This window comes from Eutrigla gurnardus (assembly GCF_963514095.1).
Source record: "Eutrigla gurnardus genome assembly, chromosome: 10".
NCBI classification, from domain to species: Eukaryota; Metazoa; Chordata; class Actinopteri; order Perciformes; family Triglidae; genus Eutrigla; species Eutrigla gurnardus.
In genome coordinates this window covers 7,079,032-7,098,005 of record NC_139924.1, presented here as the reverse complement: position 1 = coordinate 7,098,005, position 18,974 = coordinate 7,079,032, and the positions used below count along the sequence as shown (strand labels likewise).

The 18,974-nt window shown below is 40.4% G+C and overlaps 3 protein-coding genes across 41 annotated transcripts in view; all 3 read right to left on the bottom strand.

Annotated features, from left to right (window-relative positions):
* The window catches only part of LOC311020396 (LIM domain kinase 1-like), a 37,992-nt gene extending 37,584 nt beyond the window's left edge, over positions 1 to 408 (bottom strand). Inside the window, exon 1 of the mRNA XM_084020415.1 lies at positions 217 to 408. Coding sequence (XP_083876541.1) covers positions 217 to 274 — 58 coding nt within the window. The 5' untranslated portion in view covers positions 275 to 408. The remainder of the gene's footprint in view (positions 1 to 216) is intronic.
* A 1,128-nt stretch (positions 409 to 1,536) lies between these two features.
* Positions 1,537 to 10,867, bottom strand: LOC311019529 (uncharacterized protein; the record flags this gene model as incomplete). The annotated part of the gene is made up of 15 exons (XM_084019047.1): positions 1,537 to 3,109; positions 3,199 to 3,267; positions 4,044 to 4,079; positions 5,452 to 5,499; positions 6,468 to 6,506; positions 6,999 to 7,067; positions 7,413 to 7,448; positions 7,668 to 7,718; positions 7,861 to 7,923; positions 9,285 to 9,332; positions 10,116 to 10,142; positions 10,365 to 10,391; positions 10,550 to 10,579; positions 10,702 to 10,716; positions 10,822 to 10,867. Coding segments are annotated over 15 exons (651 nt in total), but the record flags the coding sequence as incomplete, so codon positions are not given.
* Positions 10,868 to 12,286: 1,419 nt separating this feature from the next.
* Positions 12,287 to 18,974, bottom strand: part of elna (elastin a) — a 38,785-nt gene continuing 32,097 nt past the window's right edge. For 13 of the 39 annotated variants that reach the window (XM_084019003.1, XM_084019038.1, XM_084019037.1 and 10 more), the window contains 21 exons: positions 18,587 to 18,640; positions 18,399 to 18,467; positions 17,947 to 18,000; positions 17,732 to 17,827; positions 17,372 to 17,425; positions 17,144 to 17,257; positions 16,964 to 16,999; positions 16,679 to 16,825; positions 16,417 to 16,533; positions 15,928 to 16,047; positions 15,336 to 15,446; positions 15,167 to 15,253; positions 15,008 to 15,040; positions 14,717 to 14,794; positions 14,259 to 14,372; positions 13,957 to 14,085; positions 13,620 to 13,730; positions 13,498 to 13,530; positions 12,967 to 13,059; positions 12,852 to 12,887; positions 12,294 to 12,484 (listed from right to left, as the gene is read on the bottom strand). In XM_084019003.1, coding sequence (XP_083875129.1) covers positions 12,309 to 12,484; positions 12,852 to 12,887; positions 12,967 to 13,059; positions 13,498 to 13,530; positions 13,620 to 13,730; positions 13,957 to 14,085; positions 14,259 to 14,372; positions 14,717 to 14,794; positions 15,008 to 15,040; positions 15,167 to 15,253; positions 15,336 to 15,446; positions 15,928 to 16,047; positions 16,417 to 16,533; positions 16,679 to 16,825; positions 16,964 to 16,999; positions 17,144 to 17,257; positions 17,372 to 17,425; positions 17,732 to 17,827; positions 17,947 to 18,000; positions 18,399 to 18,467; positions 18,587 to 18,640 — 1,862 coding nt within the window. In that variant the 3' untranslated portion in view covers positions 12,294 to 12,308. Of the gene's footprint in view, positions 12,485 to 12,851; positions 12,888 to 12,966; positions 13,060 to 13,497; positions 13,531 to 13,619; positions 13,731 to 13,956; positions 14,086 to 14,258; positions 14,373 to 14,716; positions 14,795 to 15,007; positions 15,041 to 15,166; positions 15,254 to 15,335; positions 15,447 to 15,927; positions 16,048 to 16,416; positions 16,534 to 16,678; positions 16,826 to 16,963; positions 17,000 to 17,143; positions 17,258 to 17,371; positions 17,426 to 17,731; positions 17,828 to 17,946; positions 18,001 to 18,398; positions 18,468 to 18,586; positions 18,641 to 18,974 lie in introns of all 39 variants that reach the window. The other 26 variants (XM_084019024.1, XM_084019026.1, XM_084019029.1 and 23 more) reach the window with 21 other exon arrangements.

The following is an 18,974-nucleotide window of genomic DNA, read 5'->3' as shown; positions in this document are numbered from 1 at the left end:
GGAGGCTGCATCCGAACATGCATCAGCTCGGAGAGGAAACATGGCTTCGTGGTCACACAGCCTGACGCTCCCCGTGGACGCTGCACCGTCTCTGTGTGCGCCTGACAAAAAAGCGCCACCCAAAAAGTAGGTGAAATAGCGCCAAGCTTAACGTGCAGTGTCCGTCCCGCTGCGTCTGCATCTCCCGCCCCGCCGCCGCTGCATGCGGCTCCTTACCTTCCTCCTCTCCCATGCGTTCGTCCTTCCAGGTGCAGCAGAGCAGCATCAACCTCATTCACTCTCCGACACCGAGCTCCGGGAGAGAGCCAGCCGCCTCTGGTCGACAGATAACCGGTGTCAGACCACCACCACCGCCGCCGCAGCCCGCCCGGCTCGTGTGTTGCTGTGTGTCGGTCCCTCCCTGCGGCGTCCCGCTCAGCTTCCTCCTCCGGCTGCCTGATGGCTGCACGCTGCTGCGGCGCTTCATTCAAGAGGGCTGCCGACCAATGAGAGGGCAGAGACGACAGGAGCCGGCCAACCAGCGGCAGCCTGCTTTAATCAATGCATCTTCTTTCTTCAGGGGGAGAGGAGAGGAGCAACACAGTGCAGCAAATACCAATGTGTGGCTTTGGCAATTACCAAGTAACTACATCATCACTGAGCCCCTATTTATTTGACGGCTGTCTTAACTTTTAAACTAGAATAGGGCAGCACAATAAAAACGTTTTGAAACAATGTAAAATGTGTTTTCCCCCCAATTTGCTTTTGAAATTAAACGGTAAAAGATTAAATTAGATGAGATGTTAGAATACATATCAAAAACTGGTCAATTTAGTTGAACTTCCTGCTGAAGTCCTTCAATGTGCACTGAAAGTAGTTGAAATGTGAAATAAGTTGAATCTTTCAGCGTGAAGCTGAACATATACAAATGTGAGATTGTCTACAGTTACGCACACAATTCAGTAAACATGGAGGGAAAGGGAAAAAGTTCATGTTTCTTTTAAAAACTAGTAAACTAGACTGTCTCTATTTCATCAGTTGAGTCCCACAAAGTTACTTTCTTGTTATATATACTGCACCAGCACATTACGTTATTGTAGTGTTATACTGCCGTTCTACAGTGACACCATAGTATTTCAGTGGGATACTTCTGCTATACCTCGGCAGGATGCAGATCATAAGTCAGTGGTTCTCCCAGGAGATCTACAGAGAATGTGAGTTCATTATTTCCATCTGGCACAACAAGAACAGTCAGTCTCGTCACTGCTGAGGCTAGATGCCCTAAATCTGTTTGTTGTCATCTGAACCAAGCTCTGCCAACTCATTCACATATCAGTTTTTAAAATGCACTAAATCTGATGCTCCCTGATTGACTGTAAAAGATTTGGCAAATCTCAGACGCAAGACCAGAACGTGAGATATTATCGGCGTGTGGTTTGTGGCTCACAGCAACCATCACAGAGTTAGCCAGGTGGTTTTCATCGGCTCACAGGTCAAACCGCGGGCGCTGGAATGCACTCCTCAAGTAAAATGTAAACAAATGGAAAAGACACCAGATCTATTAACACATTTTATTTTGTTGTTTAATGAAGCAAATGAATGCTGGATTCACTGGTAACAAGTCATGTGTGTCGTGGAAATATAAAAAGTGCAAAACCACACTGTTCCTCCTTATAAAAAACAGTTTTAAATAAAGATGAAGAGCATCCCACGGCACAGTAGACAAGGTCTGACCCAGCGAGGCTCAAAGACATTTCTTACACAGCACCGAGTGAAAGAGCCGAAACCAGCGAATATCAATTAGTAGAAAATACAGTACACAATTACATAAAGATATGGGGTCACTTGGCAACAGCGCTCATGAACCTTTGGTCAGTAAGCCTTTTTTAAAAGCAGCTCAAGTAAATGAAGAACAATGGGAGCTTATGCCTCACATTAACACTTCGGCTCTCCCATTAAACAAAGTCATATTCTGTAGTACAATTCTAAACAGTGAATAAATGCAAAAGCAAAGGATCGTTCTCGTTTGATGTTCACACATTCCTGATAACAATAAAGCTATGAGTCAAAGCATGTTGAAAAAAATAATGCATAATCCCTTAATGACAAGTTACATAAGTGTAAATAACTGCTTCAATGAGACTAAACATTCAAAGCGGACTAAAAACGCTCCATTCCAGACACATTTAAACATTCACACATACATAATGTACATGCCAGACAAGTATCTCAGTTACATTTTCATCTAATAGGAAGTAAAAGGCAACATTGCTTTCCCACACTTTTTTTTTTGATTGTCTTCAGCATGTCGTTCCTCAGAGCAGAGCCTGCTCTTCATACATCGCAAGTTTGGCAACATTAAAAATGCGGAGGAAATTGAACTCCATAGCAACTAGATTCAGCAAAGTTACTGAGAGCAGATGGGTTGGCCGGAGCCCCAGTTCCCGCTGCTTTGTACCCAGCAGGTCTAAAAATAGCAGCAGAGAAGACGGGGAGCCAGAGACGACGACGAGATTGGCCCGATTTTTTTTTTCTTTGCGTTTTTTTTGGGATGAGCCTCGACCAAACCAACCCCTCTGACATGTCAGAGAGACGACAAGCTCTGCACAGCGAGGTGCGACAGTGTGGGCTGCGACGCCGAGGACAGTTCATCTGGCTTTAGGATTAAAGCCAAAAGAGAGATCAATCATAGGTCACATTGACAGCCGATGGTTCAGTCAGTCTTTTGCACAAAACACACACACACACACACACACACACACACACACACACACACACACTCATGCACGAGAACAACACACAGACGCAAACACACCGTTTATGTTTTTAAGTGGGCTGGTGCAGTACGTGGAGTTAAAGCCGATTAAAGGCAGCATCAATAACATACGTCACATCGGAGTGTGTACAAAATTCTGGGTCGGTGGGTTTGTATGAAAACAGACATTGACGGACTCAAGTAAGTAAAATGAAAACACAACTTTACATGTTTTCAAACGGGGCTTGATTCCATATAAAATGTACATTCTAGATCATGCAGTAGCACCATGGGGGTCGTGAGGTCACTCCAGATCTCAAGAGATCCTCTACTTTCTCCTCCCGCAGAATTTGCCCTGGCATCCTGCAACTCCACCTGCAGCAACGGACATCAGGATTCAGGTTTAGTCTGATGATTTTACTTCCTGCATGTGTTGTGTGGTGGAGTTAGTCAAAGTCTTTCACCTCTGTAGACTCCGCCTGCTCCTGCACCACCAAGGAAGCCCTGCAATGGACCGTACTTGGCTGCTTTGGCTGCAAAACAACAAAAAGAACAAACAAATCAGTTATTCACTTTAATCAAAATGCCCTAAATCTATATACATTTTTAATGACTTCCAAACAGTCGCCTCGCTTTCCCGGTATGGCTGAGTGAAGTTTACCACCGGTGGAAGTGCGGCGTTTAACGTCAGCATCCATCCAGTAATTAAACTGTATCACCAGCCCCCCGGAGAAGCTCTTATACGCTAAAGACAGAAGACTTATGGATGTTCACTCCCACTGAACCGAACAAAATGACATATGGACTTATTGATGGAGGTGGAAGCCCGAGAGCAACTCACACAATGTATGTTGGATGTTCAACACTGTTAATAAGTCAGTGATGTATGAAAAAGAAACAGATACCGATGGACTGGACACATACAGGATGCAGACCACCATTCAGGCTCACATTCACACGTCCTTGAAAGCCGTCGGTGCCTCAGATCCTCTTAGAGATCAAACCGGTAACTTTAGTTATCTAAGAAACCAGATGTTTTTCCTTGAAATAATCCCTCGATAATCTCAGATGTTCAGGAAAAAAATGCAGATTATCCTGAGTTCAGTGTTCTGCTTATGCTGCGCCATCTGCACAGACAAGCACACGCAGTACCAGCTCACCTTTTTCCAATCTCATCCAAATAATCTGACGTGTTGCCAAAGAGCGGAGAGAGAAATTGGAAAATGGGTTGAAGACTGAAACGGCTTATCGTCACCTCCTAACGTGGTGTTTTTGGGTGAAAGGAGAGCTATGAGGAGGTGAGTGTTACCTTGTTGGGGAGTCAGTGGGGCTGGTACATATCCACCTAGACAACACCCAAGACAAATGAGAGAGAAGATGGTGCCATTAGACTGATGCTACGATGAAACCACTTTGGATCTCTCAGAGTTTTTGATATACGCCAGGATGTGGTGAGGAAAAACTGTTAGCATTAGCAGTAGATCACATGGGAGGCAATTAGATCCGCTGAGCCATCTGATCCAAAGATGCTCCCGGTGTGTTCAATCCACCAGACTTGCACACACAGTGATCCTGTCCTTTGCTTTTAAAAAACACAGAAAACTAATCTTGGTCACTTGTGGTTTCGCCCATTTAAGCTGCTGAAATTTGAATGACGTGAGCTCTGGCACAGACAAAACTTTCTTCTAATGTAGTAAATGGGGGACAACACCATTTAATTCCTCCCATGTGTTGAGTGTGAGATATTAGAAATACAATGACGTTAAAAGTGAAAAGCCCTTTATTTTCGCATGATCTGAAGAAGTCAAGTGTATATGAATGAATTCTATAATCAAAAGACTATGTGTTCATATAAATTCAGGACTTTTCAAATTGAATCCGATATTAATTAATGTTGCAATCTCACTCCTGTAGACCAGCTAGCAAAATGGAAATACGTCAGAAAGGGAAGTTGCATCGTGCTTGGGTGAAAGTGACGTGAAGGAGAGAAGGGCGACAAGATAAGACGTCAAAGATACGGGACTGATGAGCCAAAACCTAATATTTTCAACATGTGGTGTCCTTAATTGGATGAGAAGAATCTTATATTATATATAAATATGGTAACATTTCCCGTCATTCTGCAGTAGTCCTCCTCTCTCTTTCATTATTATGCTCTTAGCTCTAAAGGGGAACCGATGGGACACTTTTCCTGTCCTTTCATCCATCCAGCTGTGTTACCTGGCTGTTGGCAGCTGGGCATTAATACGCCTCCTGATCCGGAAACAAGGACGAAAAGTTAAAGAATCACCTCTAAATCCTCGTCTAAGTGGAGGAAGTTTGGCTAAATGTTTCAGTAACTAGACTGAAGGTATAACAGGTAACGGGTGCTTTCAAGGGGCAGAAAGTACAGATGATTTTCCTTTAAAAGAAATACACTCTCACAAACTGCTCTTCTAAACACACGCGCAGCATCTCTCTACTGTCTGCTTCCTCTGCCTTCACCTCCGTTAAGATTAATGAGCCTATCCTGTCGTCTGAGGGTCCTTTCCAATGATTTATCACACAACCCACGGCCCTCAAAGGTCACCACCCAGAATGCCTCTTACCACCAACACCCATAGAATGTTTGCTGTATACCGTCTCCATCTCCGTTTCGGCCCATCAGCAGAGAGGATTAGTCAGCAGCTAAGAGTTTCAACACACACACATACATGCATGGGGAGCAGCACTAGTACCTTGGTAGTACTGTTGGGGGTAACCTCCTCCAAAACCAGGAGCCACGCCTGTAAAAATGAAAAGGAGTTACCACGGCGAATCATTGAAACAAAAATATCAGTGTATTCACTGACAATATGAGTCGGATCATCCAATATGACAATTGGTGATGTCAGAAAAACTAGTAGCATTAAAACATCATCGGGTAAATCGAAAATAAAAAACCTAGTAACAACTTGTGTCATACATACAGTACGTAATGTGAATATGACAAGCTGACCTATTTTTCAAGAAGCCAATAATTATTCACCATTTGGCAGAGCGCTCTGCTCTACTGGCAAATGAGGAAAGTTATTAAACCATCTGTGGAAGCATTTCACAGACGAATATCTCTCTGGCCACTGGGAGAAGGATTAGGGCCATGAGCTTTAATGATGAGCCTGTATAGTATCGATGGGGCAGTGAGAGGAGGCTGCTGCTGTATGATTACACTCATCCGTCACTGATGGGCAGAGGAGCAGCAGGAGGTGGAGCAGCAGGAGGAGGAGGCTACACTGTACAAAGTGTAAAGTATTTTGTGCACATAGACCATGTATAATTAGTGGACGTAGTCATCGTGACATCACCTACTGGTTTGTGGACTTCGGTTTTGAAGACTTGAATTCGGCATTTAGGCCATCGCTGTCACGGATTTTTGCAACCAGTGAACCGAAGTGACCATATTTGGACTGGGGGAGGAGCGACGGAATTAGCTTCCATAATTTGAAGTAGACTTCATACGTTAGTGTTAAAGTAATATTAGCAACTGAGGCAACAAGTGAGAAGGAGGGTCATTTTCTTCAATGTAATCGAACTTCATGTGCAACCAGAGGAGTCGCCCTCTGATGGACAGTAGAGAGAATGCAAGTTTAAGGGATTTCAGCCTTGGCTTCACTTACAGAACTGGATGTTGCCACCTGCTTGTGGACAGTTGAAGTGAAATGTGTGCCACATTAACCCACTATTACCTACAACACAGGAGATAAGGGTTCCTCACCTGGCTGATACAGGCCGCCAGCTCCAAGATTGCCGTAGCCTGTTCAAATGGAAAGCACATAAACTAATCATGACAATGTGTTTGTACATGTGATTTTTTCGTGTGTAGTGAGTAGGACTATCATCAGTTTATATAGAACTGTCGTCATATCTCCCGTTCAAGTAACGTTTAGCAGTAACAACCTAATCCAACAACCTCTTGTAATTCAGAACAGACTCTCCAGGGGTTTGTGTTATCTACAAACAGTCACACTTTGATGTTGCACACATTACTACTAACAGTAATGAGTCTTCCTCAGGAAATGTGTTGTTGACTTGCTCCCTTTACAAACTCCTAACGGTTCTGTAACTCTGCAGGGATTGCTGCCTTAGGTGGAGCTGGATTCTGTAGAAATCTTAGGGGGTAGCAGGGGGACTTTTGAGTACAAATACATATAGTATGCGTTGTCATGAACAGTGTTTGCCAACATCTGCCCCACACATATACATCATGGTTCCATGTGCTGAAACAGTAAGTGGTCTGTTACACGACCTGGTTTGGGGGGTTTAGCTCCAGCACCAGCTCCTCCCAGTCCAACTGCAGAGGGATACGTCAACCCACCTGTCACAAGAGAAAGAAAAGTGGCTTAGACGTGGTGATTAAGACTCCTACATGGTTCACCCATAGGTGTTCCGTACAGGATAGCGAGCCAGCTAGAAATACTGCCTCCACTAAAACACCAGTTGATTTCCTTCATCAAAGGATCCAGCTGGCTTCTCCTTCCTGGCGCTATGACCCGAACAGAAACTTATCAGCATGTTGGCCAGTTTCCTGCACAGGAAGTGCACTGCGATGGCATCTCCTGACCAACTGTCATTTTCAGCACTGAGCAGAACATTTTTTATTATTACTGTCGGGGGAACATTGTGCAGTAGTGCTGTCAGGCTCCTCTCCTCTTATACATACCCTGGCCATAACCATGTTGATATGGCCTGTATCCCCCTGAATCATGATGACACAGAAAAGTAGCATTATTGTCTGGTTGGTCAACTCAGCTCCTACAGTTTGTGTCGGGGGGACGGTTCATCCAAGAAATGGCCATAATTAAAACAACAAAACATAGCTTTGTTTCCCCACTAACTAATACCTGTGTCTCATGTTCCTGGGGTTCACAAGTTATGTATATTTTATATGTTAAATGAAATGTAGTTGCTTTCTGACCTTGATAACCTCCTGCTGCCAGTGGAATTCCTGCTCCTCCTCCTCCCACAGCTACCAAAAACACAACACAACAATGTATGAGTGTTGACATGGAAACAGCTCATGCTATGGTACCAGCACCATGAGAAAGCGAAGCACAGAAAGAATAGAAGTAATAGTCACTTCAATTTAAATTAAAATGTCGGGAACTTGCCTCCATAGGTTCCACCATAAGGATATCCACCTCCGGCCGCTGGAAACACACCTGCTCCTGCACCTATGCAGTAAAAGTGTTTTAACAGAAGATTCCCCATTTCAAATCGTTCATGATGGCTTCATCCTCTGCAGCTACAGCTTACTATTAAATTAGCTTCAATTACTTTTTTAAAAAGAAAACAATGCACTGGTTAAAGTTGTATAAAAGTGTTATTTAAACATTGCATAACTTGGAAAACTGAGATGAACCATAAAGAAAAGAGGAATAATCGGTATAAAGGTCACAGTATGCAATATGTATTGTTACTTTAACTTGATAGTGTCCAATCTTTTAACATGTATTTTACGCCATGCTGTATGTTTTTAACAGCAACAATCAATGTTACTTAGTTGTTTTTTTGGTCAAAATGAATGCTCCTGCAGCCAACCAAAGTTCCCTCAAAGGGACAGTAACATTTATCTTGATGTTTGACTGATTGAGTCGGACTAAATGAAATGCAGAAGAAAGGTCTCGAGTCCATCACAGGTAAAATAGTGCAAAACAGCGAAAATAAAAGTGCAAACCTGCAGATGCATAAAACTGATGACTGTTCAGTCTGTTGGAGGTGTAATTGTGTAGAGAAAGTCCTGATGCAGCTTTTTCTAACATATAAACCAGCATTACATCGATTCTAGACTGAATGCACACACTAAGCAGGTAAATAGTGTGTAAAAGTGTGATCTATAATATCAACTTGGATCATAAAAAGTGTATTGATAACCTCATTAGGGAGTTTTCATTCTGAAATCATGACATCAACATAAATACATCTAGGAATTATACAAATCTGGATGGATGAATGTGGGTGGATGTTTGCAAACTCTGGGTTGCATGTAGAAGTCGCACACGAGATCAGCACCTTCTGGGACAAATTAGGTTCATATGATGCATTATTTAACAGATAACATTCAGTCACACAACCGTGCTCTTTGTCTGCTGCAGTCACATGCAGTAGATGAGGGACATTATCCTCATGGCAGTGACGTTGTTAGGCCTATCTTAGGGGGGCTGGTGCTACCCTGAATTGTTCCCAAGCTCCCCCAAATAATTTGGCTTTAATTTATTTATTATTTGGTTTATTTATTTTTATTTTTTAGTCTTTATTTTCATAGTAATCTCATACAGATGAAAGGGTATAAATAGAGTTTTAGGATTATAGCATCATAGTCTGTGGAAAGAAGCATGTCTGTAAAGCCTATTTGTTTTTTGTTTTTAATTTTTTTTTACAGACACTGTATCCTCATTTTGCTGGAATAAATACAGAATACATACATACAAAATACAGTTATTTAGGTAAAGTTCATATTTATGTATATTTATGTTGAAACATATACATTATTATTCAAAGCTACTCTGAATAATGGTTTATTAGCCAACTTTACCTGGAAGGAATGGTTTAGGTGCTTTGCCACCAGTCCCGACGCCAACCCCTGAAAACGGCAGTGTTTAGTATATTAATCAATACTGCGGAGACTAATGACTGTAGCTGTTGTATCCGTCTTTGTCTCCATCATGTGGTCGGATGGATGAATTGCAGTTTTTCTTAATTGTTTTCTGAAACTTTTTTTTAAAGCATACCTCAAATTCTTACAACTCTACACACAAATCTAAAAACACACATAAAAGTAGAAACTCCATAAATCTCTTGCAAAATGAAACTGCATTCAAAGCAATGCAAAGTCAAAAGACACATATAACCAGATATGTGTCTTTTGAACCACTCGAACGCTCCTCTGTCTAAACACTACTATGAAGGTATGTAAAATGCTAGTTAGATTGCCTTATCGGGGACTGGTCTTTTGTATTTGTTGTAATCTCTTTGTATGTTTTTTTACTCAAACATAGGTACACAAAGATACCATAATATAAAAAAACAGTCAGATGACCGATACTGTGAATAGCAGGGCGCTCCATGCGAACACAAGAGATTTGATTGATGAAGTTTGTGCTAAATGTTATGTTATTAGTATAGTCTGTAGCGCTTTGAAAAAAGTGTGGTTTAAACCTGCAATCTGAGTGTAAAGCCGGAAATGTAGTATATTTGAGCAGGTTAAGGGTTAGTTTGGTACATGAGTTAAAGGGGTTTGGTCGTTGTGTCTTAAGCACCTGTATTAGTGATTTTAGTGTAATAAGTTTCAATCACAAGTTATGGCTTGAGGGCTAAAAATAACAAAATATAAAATGATTGAATAAAAGTATAAATATTGGCCCACCTCCAGGTTGTTGGACTGGAGTTGCAACTGGAGGAGAGAAAAGACTAATACATGAACTACCTACAAAATCTCTGAACTACTTAAAATACAATACAAAGCCAGAAGACAAAAAAACACAACACAAAGAGAGCCAAAAACTGGGGATGATGCAGAACTTGTACGGTAAAAGAACGTTAATTGTTATCATAGCATGACTTTACTCTTATATTGTTATACAAGTAAATACAACCAGAGATTGTTTACACTTACCAGGCTGTCCTTGGCCTGTTGGACCAACTAAAACAAAGGCAGAGTTACATAACTCATGTTAACTGACAAAGAGAGAGCAATACATCTCAGAGTAAAACACGACATTTGGTACAAATTCAACAGAATATTGTAAATTGATAAATGGCTCACTATCCATGCATGTGCACAAAGAAAAGAGCTCTTACCACCAGAGGGCACTGCAACACCTGTTCCACCTGTGACATATAAATACATAAGGTCTTGATTACATCTCATATTTGATTACAAGCTATGCAAAATAATATATTGTTGAGTATTCTTTGGAGACTTATATGAGTATTTATTTAAACATATTTACCAACACTTGTACCAGCTGTGAAATGACAAAAAGTATCATCAAGTTAAGCTGTATGGTATACAGTATATAGTATATTCAGAACAATCATTTATTTAAGAAAAATGTTTATTAACAACTTACCACTAGGCTGAATAATTCCACCAGAAACTGTCAAAACAACCAGTAATAAAAATACATTAAAAACAGGTTAAAACATACTCCAGAATTAAATTAAGTAGAAAAATATGCATTTATTTTGAACCTACCGCCTGTTTTCACACATCCACCACAAGAGTACGAAGCACAAAGAGAAGAAGAAAGCAAAGTCAGTCAAGTTATCTTTGTTTATGTGAAATTGAATTATTTTGTCTGTTTGGTGTGCTACATAAATGACAATAAGTCTGTTACATTAATAGAATTAAATAAATTATACACAGTTGCTATTAATGATGAAATACGATGGTCCTGAGAGCTCAACACACTGCAGGAAAAAACATCTTCATCTACTTAACAGACTAAAAGATAAATGCTAAAATAAAGGATTATCTTATCTTAAACATGTTCGTAATAATTGTTAGAATTGGCTCTTTGTTCACTTTAGATTTATAATTTTTCACTGAACTCATATATGAATACCAATGTGTGACTGTATGGAAATAATTGTTAAATCTATGTTAAGTTGGTGAAAATGTTTTTTCATTTGCACATGTTTTCTCAATTTGGAGTGAGTTGAATTCTCAGGGCCACCGTAATGAAACTATAAAACAGAATACAATTCTACAAAAGGGAGGGACAAGAAAAAACAAACAGGAACATTCTTCTCTCAAAATAATATAAAACAAAGATTTCACATGAGGAGAAAGTGTCAAGACAACAATGTACTGAAAGGTAGTATTCTATAGCAGAGGATTTAAAGTTAATATACATACATAAATACATAAAACTGTAGATCAAATGTCACATTATCATCACAGCAGTGGTTTAAATAAATTGAAACCCTGAAACTAAAAATCACAAAAATACCCCGCTATAGAACTGGAACTTTAACACTTAACAAAAAGTGCAAACATCCAATATCTTAAAACAAACATTTAAGAGCAATAAAATGTAGGAACATTTAATTCCAATGAATTAATAATTGCATTCATTACAAATAACAGCTATTATTTGAATGAACGTAATCTAAAAAGAGGTGTTAGTGTTATTCAGAAGAAAAGCAGAGCACAAGACAAGTAGCCTACTGCTAAAATAAAGAGACAACCTGTGGCAACAACATGGGTACAGGGACCAGACAGGTCAAATCAACCTCCCTTCCAGCACTAGAAATCCGGTGGCAAAGTTACTCACCAAATTAATTTGAATGTATTCAAATTCATAGATCATGTGTAATGCTAAAATAAGTGATATCATAGTTAGAGTCCCCAAATGAAGCAGCATATCACTTCGTTTTTACAACCATCATTACATTCTCTGTAACAATCTGAAAATGTATGAGTATCATATTGTATAATTAAATACATGGAGACAAATATGGATGAATGCTGCTTAAATCAATTATCTGAATAAACACTTATTAACACTTATTAATAACAGGAAGATTCTTTCTATTTTGGGAGAAACAATTACATTCACAAAAACGGAGGAGATAGTCCCATACTACATAAGAGCGGCTGAGTTGATATACCGGTATATATATTAAATACCACAGATTTCACTTCATGGTCAAAGGCTTCATGCAAACAGCAAGTCTTACTGGGCCGTGGGACCTCTGTGGTCTTGCCGATTGTGGCAATAGGCGTGGGCTCTGCCAAAAGACAACAGGTTCCAGTTTCATCCATTGTACAACAAAACAGGCGCAAGAGAGACGAGAAAAGGCTGAAGCTGTGAGGTGGACTGTGATACTGCCACAGCTGGGAGGTTTTCAGCTAGAGCAGGTAAATAGCTGGTAGCACTAGCAATAGAGTGAACATGTTTTATGGGCAGGAAATGGGTGAAAAATGATAAATGACGGTACAGTGCTGGTGCAGTAATGGGTGATTGCAATTGTTAAATATAAATGGAAAAGGCACTTTCCTTCCAATATGCTTTATACTACATCGCTACTGGAACAAAAACATACATGTGTAAATGTGTTTACAATAAATGTGTTAGGAACTTTCTTTTAACTGCACCTGGTTGAGGAGTTCCAGCAGGACCTACATCCTTTACTGTAAAAGAAAAAAGATGATTCAAAAATGTATAAAAATGCTCATCTTAGAAAATAAGAAACTGAATTCTAAGCTTTACCTGGCACCAAAACAGCAGAACCATCCGCGCCGCCACCGATAGCTGAACCTGGAGTGGCTCCTGGTACACCAAGTCCTACTCCAGTGATGTCTCCTGCAGGAGGCACACATGAAGGTCAGCAGAGCTTTTGTGAAAGTTTGTCTCCAACTGAACTTCTAACAATAATGTCTCTCAGGTCTTTAATGTAACAGAGTGGCTGGGTTCATCATTAGACAAGATTAGGAGCTCAGAAATCCCAAAAGAGCTCAGAGAGGAACCGTTGCTTCTTTGCCTGGCTGAGGTCAACCAGGCATCTGATAAGAATACATCCTGGACACCTCCTGTGAAGATGTTCCAGTGGGAGGAGACCCCAAATACACTTCATATCCCATCAGGCCCAGGAAAGCCTTGGAATCCCCAGGAAGAGCTGGAGCTAGAGGGAATCCGTTATGGGCTCACTTGCTATACGTTTACCAGCAAGTGATTTAGGAAATGGACCTTTTTTATTAGTATAACATGACTAAATGATTATAAGAGTTTCCAGGTTCTCACCATATTTTGCTGGTTTCACACCTCCCGGATATCCTGCATAAAAATACACAACCATCAATGTATTTGTATGATGACAAATAATGGTACTTCTACTGTATTTTCATACACTGCACATGCTGTACCTTCAGCGCCAACCCCTCCCTGTACAACTCCTCCTGGTACAACTCCTCCTGGTACAACTCCTCCTGGTACAACTCCAGTTCCTCCTGTCCCTCCTAGTCCACCTGTAGCACCTGGTGAGGGAAATGAAGGAAGAGCAAATTGAATCAATTACACAATACCTTAAAAGTATGCTTTACCTACTAAAATCTGCTTGTACACAAGGAAATTAGTATAAATGTGAAGTTTACGCACTAATGAATTAAATCTAAGTAAGATATGATGAATAGATTTATAACAACCGAAAAGTCATGTTATACATTACTGAATGTGTGATATTGATGTGGTTGTTTAAGATACCGTATTTAGCAGCTTTTGCAGCAGCATAGTATTGTCCACCTCCTGGAACAAAACCAGGAACTGCTCCTGCTCCTCCTGTCCCGCCCAATCCTCCTGTTCCCAAACCTGCCCCAGTGCCTGTTGCAACTCCTAATTAACGGAAAAGCAGGTTACGTGATTAGTTAAGACAGTAAAATCTAATAAGTAGGATAAAATACAGTAAGTGAGAAACTAAATGAAAATGATCATAAATGCTACATATGCTGTCTGTTTTAGTTTTACACTACTGAATGTCTCTGAATGTGTGATATTTCCGTGTGTACCGTATTTAGCAGCTTTTGCGGCAGCAGAGTATTGTCCACCTAATCCTGCTCCAAAGCCAGGAACTCCTCCTGCTCCTCCTAGTCCAAGCCCTGCTCCGGCACCTCCTGGAACTCCTTATTCAATTTGAAAATCGCACCACAATTACATTACTATCAGAAAAACAAAACATTGTTTATTCACATGAAAACCTTGTGGGGCAACATAGCAGACTAAATATAAACCTGTCTCTCTGTAAATATACAGAATTCTAAGGTAAAGAAAACACAAAGACTCTAAGTTATGCTCATACTAATGAAAACATATTTACGGTATGAATAATATATTCCACAAACCCCTCTTAATACTATACACTTCTCCTTCAAAGAAAACATCTTACCATACTTTGGGGGTTTGACTCCGGCACCTCCGTTGTACAAACTCCTTTTGTATACACCGATATATCAATTTAACATCTTACCACCATAGCCGCCACCAGGAAGTAACTGTCCTGCTCCCCCTGGAACTCCGCCTCCTCCTAGGCCTGCTCCCGGGACTCCTGTTGGGGAGTGAATAAAGAACTAGTCTCTCTTACAGCGTTCCAAATTGTAGAGCCATTAACATTTTTAGCAAATCAAATGAAATCTATTAATGCATTTAAGTTGCAATTTTCCAAAACTTAGACCAGCAGTGCATGACAGAAACGAGTCACATCTTATGACATGGTAACCATTACACTGTCACACTGTCGTATGGTTAAGATCAGTCTCACCATATTTGGGAGGTTTAGCACCAGCCGCCAAAGCTGCAACACAACACGCCCAGAAGAGGTCAGATTTAAAAGACATCTTTTGACAAATTAATCATTTCTTTCATTTTATTCTTTTTATGTATTACTCATGCAGATCAAAGGTCTGTTCGGTATGCTCACATCCATATCCTGGGAAAAATGGAACCCTTCCAGGAATTAGTCCTCTGCCTGCACCACCACCTGGAAGTACTCCTGCACCACCTGGACCTTTAATGCAAACATTTAATACAATGGTTTGTGGACTGCAAAATCATTTCCCCCCCATTTCCCCCCAGAATTCCATAGTTACCATATTTAGCAGCTTTAGCAGCAGCACTGTATCCTCCACCTCCCAGTCCACCTGTTCCTCCTGCTCCTCCCAGTCCTCCTGCTCCTCCCAGTCCTCCTAGCCCCCCTACTCCTGCAGAAGACATGTTTATTTCCATGTAAACTGTCGTATGTTTTAATACAGTACATTTGGAGTGCGTTTGTTAGCAATTCCATAAATACAGATGTGAATACAAACAACCTCTGCCGTAGAAGTGAGGCTTTCATTCGTCCTGTTCATATTACACAAGCAGATGTATGCAACATCCCCTCTATTATTATTTAAGTTGTAATGGTTGGTCCAGGGCCAGATTTGAGCATTGCCAAGACTGTGGAGTTGCATGGTGTTTCAAAGGTAGCAATGTCAAAGCTGTTAAAGAAACCATACAACAGCCTATTGCATGTGATCTCAACCCCTCTGTTTTTAATCCCAAGGACTTTAAGTTTTCTGTCGGGGCCTACCACCTGGCCTTGTTATTATCTGACTCACACATCACTGGATGCTAAGAATCCATATCCACCCACAGGAAACACATGACAAGTTCTGAGATTTGATAATGGTAATCGATTCTTACCATATTTGGCAGCTTTGGCAGCAGCAGAATATCCTCCACCTCCTGTCCCTAATTGTCCTCCTGTTGCTCCCAGTCCGCCTGTCCCTAATTGTCCTCCTGCTGCTCCCAGTCCCCCTACTCCTGTGGAAAAGAAGGGTCAATAAAATAACAGACATTTGATGAGTTCCCAACGTCAGCCATCTGTTCTAGCTGAGAGCTGATAGTGTTCATTAACAGACCTGAAAGTACATTCAGTCATCTGTTTTGCATTCAAAAATAATGCCAACGTTACAGTTTTATCTGAGTTGCGTGAATGAAGGGATTTCATTAACTGTATGGAGACAAGTTCTCATAGTACATATACTACAACAAAATAACCTTTAATACATAAAATAATGTCACTGAGATCAGGATCTCTTTCTCAAGAGAGACTTGAGTAAAGCAGAAAAAAATAATGATGTTTCTGATCTTAAATGGATTTAATCTTTCATTCACAAAAACGTCCCATACCGTATTTAGCAGCTTTGGCAGCAGCAGAATATCCTCCTCCTCCTCCTCCCAGTCCTCCTGTCCCTAATTGTCCTCCTGTCCCTAATTGTCCTCCTGTGCCTCCCAGGGCTCCTAGTCCTTCCAAAACAAAAAGTAATCATAATAATCACAATAATAATAATAATAATAATAATAATAATAATAATAATAATAATAACAACAATAAGAAGAAGAATGTTCAGTCAAAAACATATACATTTATAATGCCATTTATACACCATACCATATTTAGCAGCTTTTGCTTGTGGAGAATAGCCACCAAACACTGGTGCACCTCCCGGTACCCCTCCTGGTACTCCTCCTGGTACTCCCCCTGGTACCCCTCCTGGTACTCCTCCTGGTACTCCTCCTGGCACCCCTCCTGGTACTCCTCCAGGTCAATATAAATGGAGAGGTTCTTACTAAATATGAAGTACTTTTCAGCTACATAATGAGTGAATACATAATGAAAAAAATAATTTTATAATTTTAAAATATCTCCCTGATAAAAAAAAAACAAATTTCTTACCATATTTAGCAGCCTTGGACCCTGCACCATATCCAGCTGTAACATTTTTAAACAAAGGGAAGCACATGATAACATTAAACAACCGATGAAATGAAAGCAATTCACTTTTTAGTAATGAGTGTGCTAACATGGCTTTAGACTTTTGTTTTGCTTTTTTATGTCTTTTGCTAGATATTATACCTCCTGGCACCTGCCCTGGATAGAGTCCACCAGTACCAGCAACACCACCGGTACCTCCAAAACGTCCAACACCACCAACACCACCAACACCACCAACACCGGCTCCTCCCAAACCTGCAGCAGAGGGCACAGTATGATACAAATAAGGTCTGTACTGATGTAACACAATGTGTATGACCTTTTTATTAAAAGAAAGACACTGTATAGGTAATGAGTGTGGTATGCTACCATATTTGGCTGCTTTAGCCTGAGCAGGTGAGATGCCTCCGGGCCCAACTCCTGCTGAAAGAAAAATACACTTAACAATTGACGTTTTAGTTCATTGCTACAGCAGAATTATACTTTTTAGGTGTTTTGTTAACAGCCAAATTTGGTGGAATTTTTATTAAGTGTATCTTTCCATTCTACAATCATCATCTCTTCTCAGCCACCAAATATAGGCAATAAAAGATTGGCAGTCTTTTTCTTTCCACTATCTGACAATTGTGTTTTTGGCTTTGAATAACTTTTTTAGTCATGAGGGTGCTAACATGCCTTTAGACTTTTAGATATACAGTATGTCTTTGTGTATTTTCCTGGATATGATACCTCCTGGGAGTTGCCCTGGAAACAGTCCACCAGTGCCGGCAACACCACCAACACCACCAACACCACCAACACCTCGACCAGCTCCGACACCCAAACCTGGAGCAAGAGCAAATATTTTAGTAAGATACAAATACATTTTCTTCTGATGTTACACAACTTGTATCAGGGTTTCATTGATAAAAAACACTGTATAGGTAATGAGTGTGGTATGCTACCATATTTGGCTGCTTTAGCCTGAGCAGGTGAGATGCCCCCGGGTCCAACTCCTGCTGAAAGAAAAATAAATGTGACCATTAAAGTTGTAGCTCATTGCTACAGCAGAATTAGACTTTTTAGGTGTTTTGGTAACAGCCAAGTTTGGCGGAATTATTATTAAGTCTCTCATGGATTAATTTTGTTATTCATTGATTTGTTCACTTAAGCACGTTTGGCCTGCACCATAACAAAGTCTACAAATGATGTCTGGCCACTCTCTCTTTCGAATTCTACCACCATCATTTCCTTTTAGCCACCAAATATAGGCAATAAAAGATTGTCAGATATGTATTTTTATTTTCCACCATTTAACAATTCTGATTTTGCTTGGAATAACTTTTAGTCATGAAGGTGCTAACATGCCCTTAGACTTTTAGATATGTGTCTTTGTGTATTTTACTGGATATGATACCTCCTGGGAGCTGCCCTGGATACAGTCCACCAGTGCCACCAACACCACCAACACCACCGACACCCAAACCTGGAGCAAGAGCAAATATTTTAGTAAGATACAAATACATTCTCTTCTGATGTTACACAATGTGTATCAGGGTTTCATTGATAAAAAACACTGTATAGGTAATGAGTGTGGTATGCTACCATATTTGGCTGCTTTAGCCTGAGCAGGTGAGATGCCCCCGGGTCCAACTCCTGCTGAAAGAAAAATAAATGTGACCATTAAAGTTGTAGCTCATTGCTACAGCAGAATTATACTTTTTAGGTGTTTTGGGAACAGCCAAGTTTGGCAGAATTATTATTAAGTCTCTCATGGATTAATTTTGTTATTCATTCCCTTAATCATGTTTGGCCTGCACCATAACAAAGTCTACAAATGATGTCTGGCCACTCTCTCTTTCGAATTCTACCACCATCATTTCCTTTTAGCCACCAAATATAGGCAATAAAAGATTGGCAGATATGTCTTGTTATTTTCCACCATCTGACAATTATGTTTTTGGCTTTGAATAACTTTTCAGTCATGAAGGTG